At 41.0% G+C, this 10,889-nt stretch overlaps 1 protein-coding gene across 1 annotated transcript; it reads right to left on the reverse strand.

Moving 5' to 3' along the window:
- Positions 1 to 68: 68 nt before the first annotated feature.
- On the reverse strand, positions 69 to 10,613 carry clu (clusterin). The gene is made up of 10 exons (XM_061051720.1): positions 10,480 to 10,613; positions 6,399 to 6,560; positions 5,466 to 5,614; positions 4,948 to 5,118; positions 4,566 to 4,736; positions 4,161 to 4,362; positions 3,354 to 3,494; positions 2,976 to 3,196; positions 1,697 to 1,887; positions 69 to 689 (listed from the first exon to the last, which is right to left on the reverse strand). The coding sequence occupies exons 1-10, from the start codon at positions 10,574 to 10,576 to the stop codon at positions 677 to 679; spliced, it is 1,518 nt and encodes a 505-aa protein (XP_060907703.1). The 5' UTR covers positions 10,577 to 10,613; the 3' UTR covers positions 69 to 676.
- Positions 10,614 to 10,889: the final 276 nt, after the last annotated feature.

Consider the following 10,889-nt stretch of genomic DNA (forward strand, 5'->3'; position numbering starts at 1 on the left):
AGTTCACTGTCAAAAGAAGCCCAGGTTCATGAGAAAAGTTTGACTGAAAAGAATAAAAGACACTTGAGTGGGTTTGAGCAGGTTTTTATTTCAACTCTACGTATTGCTTCTTTGCTGTACAGAGCGGCTTAAAGCAATCGTGGACGTAATCTACTTCCTATTCCCCGACTGTAATCTCTACAATCAGTGCGTTTAACTCCAGCAAACAACCGTTTCAACCAACTCCGATAGCCGCTATCAGAGATCTGCAGAAGGGCAGCTCAGGTCGTTAAAAGTCACTGAAGCAGACTCTTGAGGAAATATCTTTTCCATCTCAAATCTGTAAGCACGGCTGAATAAAGAATTTCAGAGACAGACACATAACATTTTAGCTCTTATTGGAAAAGTCAAGCGTGACTCGTTTTGAGTGCTTTGGAACTTTGTTTTAAGAAAGCCCTGCAAGGTTTGGATGTTAGAGCTTCTACAGTCTAAACATGAGGAGGCCTTTTGTCTACATTTAGTGAAAGTCTTCTCGGACAGCGGCACAAAGAGCTCTAATGTGACCACGACATCTCTGAGGTTAAACCGTGTTGTTTGCAAAAGCAGGACTTGGAGAGAAGAGGGTCTTCCAGGTGGGATTTAGGTGATGTTTCCAGAACATTCTCTTGTCAGCAGGTTGGAGGGCACAAGCTGGACTTTATTTGACCACACTGTGAAAACAAAAAGAAAACACGGTCCATTAGTCATTTATCTCCTAAGAAAGTAAGTACATGTTCATTTCCCCCCCTCAAATTAAAGACGGAGCGATCAGAAGAATTTTAAAGGAAGAATGTGCAACTTTTTGATCCAGAGTACATCCTGTACCTTCATGGGAGTGTTTGTGTTTGAATCCATTACCAAGTCTGATCCAGTTCCCCCGTCTCAGAGGTCAAAGTCTAAAGAGTTAATATTGAGGACTGCAGGTCAGGAGTAGAATTAAAACAAAAAGGAGACTGTGCCGTTAAGGTTGCAGCACCTGAACGTTGGAGAACTGTCTTCCTCAGGATCTGAGAGTAGTGAACTCTGTGGACACTTTTAAAAGTAGCTACAGGAGGAATGTGCGACTCCAGTAGATGTCGCCCTTGAGCACCGGCATGAAACCAAAACAAACTGCTGACTGACACCAAGCCTCCGCTCTCCTCCAGCAGGACACCTCCAACCCCTCTTCACTCGCATCGGCACCAAGGAGTTACGAATAAGAACGCATCATAATTAAGCACCATTAAGCACAAGCGGCGGACAAAATTGACGATTGCTCGAGTTGCTATTGCCTGTCGCCCACGTTGTTGTGTTAGCATGCTAATGTTAGCACACTTTGGTTAACTCATAGCTTCACATTTTACATAAATTGACACAGAGTAACTCAAAGTGACCCTTAAGTGACATCCAAATGAGCAGTGAGACTTTGTTATTCTTCTTTTCTCCAGTCCATGACTAGAACAGCTTTATACACAGCGCCGTCCCGTCCACGTAAACACGGCTCGACAACAGTACAGCTGGCGGGACTTAGCTTCTAACTCATTGTACACAGTCATGACTCAGAGAGACATTTACAGAGGATTTACTTGATGTATTTATGTGTAAAATGTCACACAGTCTTCCTTTAAAGACATGAGAATGGTATGAATCCTCTCGTGTTACTCTTTATTTCCTGCATGACTCTCTGCTCGACACTCACACGGTGGTTTCCTTGTAGCGGTCCAGAGCCTCCTGGGCTACCACCTCAGAGAACTTGGGGTCGGACCAGGGGATGTCGCCCGGCACGTTGAAGTTCATGGGTGGCGAGTCAAAGAGCCGCACGGACACCTGAGTCTCTCCGGGCTGCTTCTCTGTCTCACCTGGCTTCTCGACAGAGTCCCTGGAGATCACCTGAGGAACAGAGGCGCTAAAGTTATCTCTGTAAGACTTTTTTTGATCTTATTTTCAACTTCAGTTTTCTACATTTAATCTCAAAATGTCAAGATTATTTTTTTTATCATTATGACTTTTTCAACATAATTTTAACATTGTCTGATAATTTATAATTTTACCTCAGTTTAAAATAGATCATCATTATGATTCTCTATGCTCTCATACGTTGTCTTTCTGTGTTATTAAATTCTTCTTCCTTCTATTTCAATATTTTTAACTTATCTTTTTTTATTTGCATTACTTTGAATCTTATAATTCTGAATTAGATTTTTTTTTTTTATATTTAATTTCAACATTTTTACATTTTATCTCGTTTTTAACTCTTTTATTATGACGGCCTTCTGGCCTGTGAAGAGTCGCTGCCGTCTTGTTGTCAGACACATCGTCCACTCACCCGTCAGCAGATACTTTGATTTACTGATCAACACACCTCATCCTCTTTGCACATCCTTGCTTTTTGAATTATTTGTAATAAAACTTTTGCACAGATCAGTTGAATCGTGTATTTTCCTTGTTTTCTTTAGACTTTCAAACTCTCGACAAAGACTTCTTATCTCATAAAACCAGACTATCATGGGGAATTTTTGATTGTTAATTTAAGGTTTTCAATATTTTTCACACAAACATTCTCCTCACAGAGTCGCTGTGATTGGCTAGTTAGATGCAATCTATCCCTGATTGGATATTTGATTCAGAACGTTTTTTAAAAACTAAGTACAAAGAAGAGCAGTGACAGACACAGATCAGACACACATGAATGAAACATTTCTGTTGTTATTATTTCTTTCGCTCTCTGTCGTTGCTTCTACCAATGGCAATAAATATCTGTTAAATTCCATTTTAATGTAATAATGTTAGTGACATGCAATGATAAAAATGTATTCAAGCAAACTTAAATAAAAACATGTTGCATACTGCAGCTTTAAGATTATGTCTCCATCATGTTCTGTACCAGTCTAAAAAGCGTCACCAGTAAGCGCAGATAAAGAATGGATGCAGCGCCTCAGTGAAGTCGTAGCAGCAGGGCAGCGAGCGGGTCGACATACCGTCTGAACCTTGAAGATGTCGTCCTTGGTGTTGTTTGCCAGAGACGACACCCAGCCGAACTGTCTGTTGAGGAGATCCACGATGGAGGAGGTGTTGAACATCTGCTCCTCGAACCTCTTCAGAAGGTTATTGTACTGCTGAGTGAAACGCTCGGTCATGGCCAGCGCCGCCTCCAGCTCCTCTTTCAGCGGCCCCTCCAGAGGTCTCTTACCGGAGCAGTCTGTGGGGGACGAGGGCGACCATTAGAGAGTGTGAGGTTAGAGTGAGCGTCAATGATGTAAAGATGAAGACGTTTTATTTGTTTTATTTTGGCAGCTAAAGAGACAGATGTTTCACTCATGTCTCCTCCTGATCTTAGAATAATGCCGCACACTTACCCACATGTTGGATCTCTTTGCATTTCTCACACTCGTCTCTGAACCTGATGCAGCCGGCTGAGTTGCGGCGGATCTCTCTGCAGGTCATCTGTCCGTTACCAAAAGGTTTGGTGATGACCACGTCTTCGTTCAGATCGCCGTCTGTGTCCAGAAACAAACACTAGGGTTTTTTTTTTTTTTTTTCCACTTAACAACCTCCTAAACAAAGTTGACATGCATGTCTTAAAACTGACTGAAAACCCTTCAGGGACGCTCACTAATCTGATGGCACTAAGTTTGAATTTCTCACAGTTAGTAGAAATAATTATTCTACGTAATCGAGCCATGCTTTCTCACTCAGCATGTGCACATTTTATCTGGGCCCTGGGTGTGACGGCGGTGCTTTGACAACATTTTGATGCAGTCAAATTAAGCCCAACATTAGATTTCGCGGAGGCCGGTTTTCTCTCTTTTTGTTCTTTCACATGTCTTACTAAGAAAATCATACTAGTCCGACATGTCAAACTTTAATCATCGCTGATACAGTCCATAAAGAGAACAGACATCTCGCCTCAGAACGCTGATCTATTTAAGCAGTTTTCAAAACTTGATTTAGTTACTTTGAGGACTTTTTACAAATCATTTTTAAAGTCAATTTGTCTTCTTCTTCAGGTAAAAATAAAATGTAAATGTTTGTTATTTTCAGATATTATTTTTAAATCAATGAGCAGGAAAGAGATCTGATAAACTGCAACAGATAGTTTTTTAGTTTAATTTTAAAGACATCTTCACTGCTCATGGGAGTAGAGTATGTCATGTGATGTGTACCCTCATTAGGAGTCATGTCTGTGTCGAAGTCCATCATGGAGCCCATGGAGCTGAAGAAGTTCTTGCCCATGCCCATCATGGGCGAGAACAGATCATGGAAGCCGTGGAAAGGGTCGCGGAACAGAGAGCGAATGCTTCTGCTGTGGCGGGTGAACGGCCCCAGGAAGAACACGGGAGGGCTGTAGTGCACGTGATCAGCAACCTGAGAACAAAACAGACACTGAACTATAATACCTGTGACCCACTTTAAAGGATTTAGTCTATTCCTTATTCTAAAAGTGTTGTCACAGTTTGAAAGATGGTTGACTGTGTTTCAGATCCTTTAGCTGTTATGTTTATCACTCTTAATTGTGTCCTGTAATTTAAGTCAATAAGAGTCTCTGTGTCCAGTGTTTCTGACTGTACCTTCATGCTGTCTGTAAATATGTTGTTCACTCCATCAGCCATCTCCGTGTATTTGTCCTCCAGGTTCTTGAACTCTTTGCTCTGTCGTTGTCCCTCCCTCTCCAGGACGTCGATCTTCTCCCCGTTGATCCAGATGGAGAAGGGAGACGTTCTGTTCAGCACCTCCTCCAGCTGCAGACAGGAGGAGGAGAATGAATCAAAACCTTCAACATTTAAACTACTACCACCCGACCGCCCTGACGCCGAGCCTCCACCATCGGACTGCCTCGTCCCTCAACCACCACCGCCGCCCTCGAGTGAGTTCATAAGAGAGCGAAGGCATGAAAGCCCCACACTTTATCTAGGACGAGTATATATATGTGTATGAATGTGATGGTCTAACCTGACGTCCCACCAGTCCTGATCCGCTGCTGCATGATCTGGAGTAGTATTTGACGCAGGTGTTCTTCAGACAGGGCTTACACTCCTCCCACAGAGCCTTCATGGTCTCGTTGCACACCTCCTCCTCCTGCTCCAGCTTGGTCTCCATCTCCTGAGCTGTGAGCATCGCCTCCTGCAGGGACAGACATCACTGTTGGATTGATAAATGTTTTTATGTTGTTTGTTTGACGACTGCTTTGAATGAATTTAAAGAACCTTCTTTCTACAGCTGTTCAATCAGTCACATTCACCGAGTTTCTACCTGATAACATCCTGCTGCTCTTTTTGTTTTGTGGATGAAGATCTTGTCTTGTAACATCAATATGATGAGAAAATGTATTGGCACTAATCAAGCCATTATGTGTTCCGGTAAATCATAACTGAAATTGTATTTATGAAGAGACATTTGAATCCATTAATCAATATATTTTCAAAAATTCGGTCTCATTCTGTGTGAAAAGTTTGATGACATGTTTTGACCTCTTTCTGCTCCTTGGTCTTCTTCAGGGCATCCAAAAACCTCTTGTGCGCCTCAGAAGATTTCTGCATCACAGTCTTCATCTCCTTCACTCCGTTGACAGCGTTTTCGATCTGTTTCCCCAGGTACTCCTCGGCCAGAAGGGAAATCTCTGCAAAAACACGTTCATCACAAGTTTTCTGCAGGTGTAACTTCTTGTAAAAGGTTCTTTAGTCCTACACTTTTTCGCTCATCTGATCTCATTTCCCCAGCACAATTTTTAAAGGTTTCTTTTTGTCTTTTTGAGCCTTTATTGAGAGACAGGACAGTGGACAGAGTCAGAATTCAGGAAGAGAGAGAGAGTGGGAAGTGACGTGCAGGAAAGGAGCAACAGGTCGGATTCAAACCTGGGCCGTCCACTTGGCAGACTACAGCTTCTGCACATGGTGCGCTCACTAACCACTAGGCTACAGACGACCGAGGCAATTCCCAAATATAACTTGGATTTTTTTAAAACTCTTTATTTGGTTATTCATTTTATTCAAATAAAAAAGGTTTTTATGAGAAAAAAATACAGAAACACTGAATTCAGTGTTTGTCCTTTTCATTGAAGCATGAATGAAGTAACCAAAATAACATATTTAAATGTTATGTTGAGCGCCCCATGTACAGAGGCTGTAATCCTCGTTGCAGCGGCTGTGGGTTGGAATCCGACCTCGGACCTTTGCTGCATGTCATCCCCTACTCTCTCTCCTTCCAACTGTCCCTCTTCTTCTGTCCTATCCAATAAAGGCAAAAACCTCCCCAAAATAACAAAAAAAAAGATGTAGTGGTAACTGTATAGTCTCGTCCAGTTATCTAATAAACTAATAACAAAGTGAAGAATACAAAATCAAATGGTTTATTTTATTATTTGTGTGAAGAGACCCTTTAAAGTGTTCTTCAGTGAAACTTACGGGTAAGGTCGTCCTTGGTTGGAGGAAGGACGCAGTTGGCCGAGGCCACAAGAAGTGCGAACAAGGCGAGGCCCTTGGACCCCTTCTTCCTCATCATCATCATCATCATTAACATCCTCTCTGACGTCCACGGGGGCCAGCAGGCAAAGATGACAAAAAATCCTGGAGAAGAAGAAGTAGAAGAATTAAAAACACATCAGTCCTGCATTTTTAAAAAGGTTCAGTTTTGCCCTCCTTCTGTTCTGTTCTGTTGTTGTAGTGACGCTTTTTGTCCACTGGAGGGCGATAGAGGCTCTTTAAAAAAAAAAAAAAAACAGATGGAGAGCTACGCAGTAAAAAAATGACCAGGCTTGCGCAGCAGTTTTCCACCCTTACACAGCATTACATAAAAATAACTGCATGGATCAATACTGATAAATAATTCAGAGTCATGCCTGCTGAATGCATCGTTTCCTTCCTACCCCGTGTCGTTCACCAAACACCAGCAAGGACCTTCCCTTCAAGCTGACCTCACGTCTTTATTTTTCATGTGACTTTGACCAAACTGTGCCTTTCAATGAAAGAGAACAAACAGCCTCTTTCTGTTAACAACCTACTGGTGTGTGCCTGGTCAGCTGCCCACAATGACAATGTTAGCTTTTACAGAGAGCGACTGTAACCCTTGATTGTCTTCCTTCACACTGACTCAGACGGTAAAGACAGAAAGAGACAGTCAGCAGCAGACGGATGGACAGTCATGGAGCTTTTCCCAGGCCGTGCAAATCTCTCTCACTGTTGATTATTTCTGCAGCCACAGATAATCCTCCCTTTTGTACTCTAAACTGTAATTGTAAAACAAAGAAATTATATATTTTTTAAAGCACTTTTGCTAGCTATAAAAAGCCAAGTTGGGGAAAAAAGAAAATACAACCCTTATCATATGGCATACAGGAATGCAGACCTGATTAGAAAGCATATCAACATCAATTGCAGACATTCAGTATGTGACTCTTAAAACTCCCAAACCACAGGCATGGATCTGCTGCCTCCACCATTCTGGATTTTGTAACCTGTCTGTAGGTAATACAGTGTTAGTGAGATCTAATACAGCGGGCTGGCTTTATAGCTTGGGCCAACACTAAGTTTGAAGGCCATGTTTGAAGACAAACACCTTGCAAATGTAGCCTGGGAAACAGATGAAACTGCAAGCTTGTGTTATATTTGCTCGGGCAGATGGGCCTGGCTCCCCTCCCACTTAAGACGGATTTCCAAGCAGCCTGGTTGAGGTGGAGTCTAGGGGTGGGGACCGCTTGCAAAACAACTGCAGTCCCTCGACTGTCCACTTGAGGCTGGCTCCAAAAGCCAAGAAATCCCCAATCGAACCCATCTTCAAATGCCCATTTTTACAGCAGGAATTATTTACAGTCAGATAGAAATTATTTTGATTTATGAAGGCCAAGAGTTTTGAGTAGATTTGAATACATTTGCATGAGTCGAGGTTGACTGACAGGTGGGTGCGGTGTAGACCCACCTTCTTGCCATTTTCTAGACCGATTGAACGTTGCATGGAGACAGCATTTTCAATACAGCGACCACCACCAATGGGCGTCAAAACACCTCATCAGACACCGATGATTGATGTCACCGGGACTACGTCCATGTTTTTTATACAATCTATGGTTTAAACAGGAACCTAATTTATTGGATACTAGAACTTACCTAACCCTATCAGCCACCTCTAAATCTAGATTTTGTTGCTTTTACTGATTATTGGTCCATTTATCTGCAAAAATGCTCGTTGTGTTTTCTTCCCTTCTTGTGATAAAGCTAGTAGCAACTCTTAAGTTTAAAGAATGTTAAAGAAACTCTCTGGATGTCTCTTTAATCTTCTCTTCAGAACAAAATGTCACCGTCTCTCTGAAAGAACCAGCAGGACTGTGGACGCCCACCTGGGGGAAGAAAAAAAAAATGTCTGTCCCACTTTCTGGTCTCTGTATGAGCTCACCAGTTAAACACCTACACTGCAGCAAATTGCAGACGCTTACACAACAAGGTCATTACTCAGTTTACAACGAAGCATTTACTTAATTACAGCATGCAACTTCCTGGAAGGTTTGTCAACAGGGAATCAAGAAGCTTTTTTTAACGGGGCGAAAAAGCAGAAGGAGTAAACATTGACGTGCAGAGAGAGGAAATAATGATGAAAAAAAAAGCAGAGAAAACACAGGCAGGGCCGGAGAGAGAGGAATACTGAGAAAGTTAAACGAACCAAAGGAAAAGAAGGCGACAGGGGAGGAATCATTTACTATGTTATTTGCAGAACTGAATCTGCAGGGATCCTGGTTACACAACTTAAAGAATGCAATCTGACCCTCCCGTCCTCCCGTCCAGATGTCGCCTCCACGTCCGTCCACTTAAGTTAGATTTTTATCTTTATGAAGTGAAATACAAGAAAAACATCTGTACATTTTACAGAAGAAAGGTTTCTGAGGGGGATCACATCGGCACCAGATGCTCTGTTTGGGATTTTTTTTATTGAGTCCACATCCAAAACAAGCAGTTCAGCTGAAACAGACACATCACTGTGAAATATTTCTACATAAGTAGCACAAGTATTATGTGTCTGAAGTTCAATTTTTTGTATTTTTTTTACATTATATTAAAGTATTATTCTCTTCCAATTCATGCCAGTCTATATTTCCTACCGTCGTTATGTGACACAATATGTTACGTATGACCCTATCCAGTACAGTAAGAAGCTCGTTGTTCATTAATAATCTTTTTATTTAAACTAAATGTGTAAAGCCTCCAACTTTCATAGAGGTTCCAAATGTGAATCATTTCCAGCTTTCTTTGTGTTTCATGTAAATCAGACACAATTCATCAACAATGGCAATAAACACAAGTTGAAGCTATATTTTAATATGTACCAGTAGGAAATGTTATTCTTATTATAGTAACTTAAACCCATATACTTTACAGTGTTACATAATAGTGAATAATCACTGCTGATTGAATGCTGATTGCTTGATTTGATTTCTTTGCACAAGTTTTCACCACTTTCATATCATTTCAGTTCACTTTACTTTATCCTAAATTCTGTTTTCTCAACTCACAGCTGTACTGTTGTAGCATGTGAGGTTTCTATTAAGGGCTCAGTAAAGTCTCATCCATGTGTTTCTTTAGTATAACAGTCCGTTGTTGCTCTCGTCAGTATCCTTTTTGGTATTATTTTTAGATGAGCTAATAACTGCGAGGGAAGTTGCTGCTCCTCCTCGTGAGAAGCCTGAACCTGCAGAAAAAAAACGTGTTTCCCAGATCTAAAATAAGAAAGAACAATCCAATCTGGATCATCGGAGCTACATTTGAAATAAATGGGCCACCGGTGCATATGGCCTCATTCTGAGTGTTTGGGGATTTTTGCACTCATAGGATTCACTTGTCATATGTTATGAAAATATTAAGGTCAGTTCCAGCTTTTCAGCAGCGTATGCAAATCTGGAGGATTATTACAATAAGTGAATGATGTTTAAATGCTCCCCTTATATTCCATCCTGCATGTAGGCTATACTTTCTTCATTACTTATTTATGCATACAGTTCATTATTAAACAAGTTATTCATAACAATAATAATAATAATAGGTTGAGTTTAAATACCTTTTAAACACGCTTCATGTCAGAACACACAAACAAAGACAACACAAGCTGTCCAGCTTATATTACTGCTGGGTGTGTTTACAGTGTATTAAAGTAATTCATCCCAATATGATGTCATCCTCCCTAATCCAGTTGTTTTCATCCAGAAATGGAGGTCACACCCATGAGTAGGCAATACAAACATTCACCACAGTCAGCACTTTAACGTGAGGAAAAACAACTCAAGGTAACATTATTTTATAATAGAAACTCGACAAATATTTATAATCTGACAATTCATGGAAGAAAAAAATCCTATAAAACCGCAGCTACTGTTTTGCACTTTTATTTTCTAATTTATCTTAACAACAACAGACATCAGGTTGCATTAGAGACAGTTTTCTGGGAGCATCTTTCAGCTGCAAACTCTCGTCATAACAAAAGATAAAAACATCTCTGACTCACCTCTGTTTGTTTCCTGAGACTCCAGACCGTCTGAAGCTGCCCAGGTCTCTCTGCTGCTTGTATTTATACCAGCGGATAACGGGGACGGTGCAGACATGTGATTCACTGACCGGGCATGCTGCAGCCCGCTGCTGCTGCTGTCAAAACACCGAAAACACGAGTCAGCTTCCTGCTTTACCCTTCAAAATAAAGCCCTTGCTTAATCTTTCATAAAGGCTTTGTTCCTAAACTGCTTCAAGTATATAAAAAAAAATAGAGTGTCATTAAAGTCTGTCAAGTTAAAATATTAAAGTCAGGAAAGAGGTTAGCAAATGTTACAGTCGTGGAGCGCAAGGTTAAACTAGTTTAGCAAAAAAACAACAACATGGAAACTAGCTTGTTAGCTATCTTTGTCCTGCAGTTAAAAAAAA

This window comes from Labrus mixtus, chromosome 12 (genome assembly GCF_963584025.1).
Source record: "Labrus mixtus chromosome 12, fLabMix1.1, whole genome shotgun sequence".
Lineage (NCBI taxonomy): Eukaryota > Metazoa > Chordata > Actinopteri > Labriformes > Labridae > Labrus > Labrus mixtus.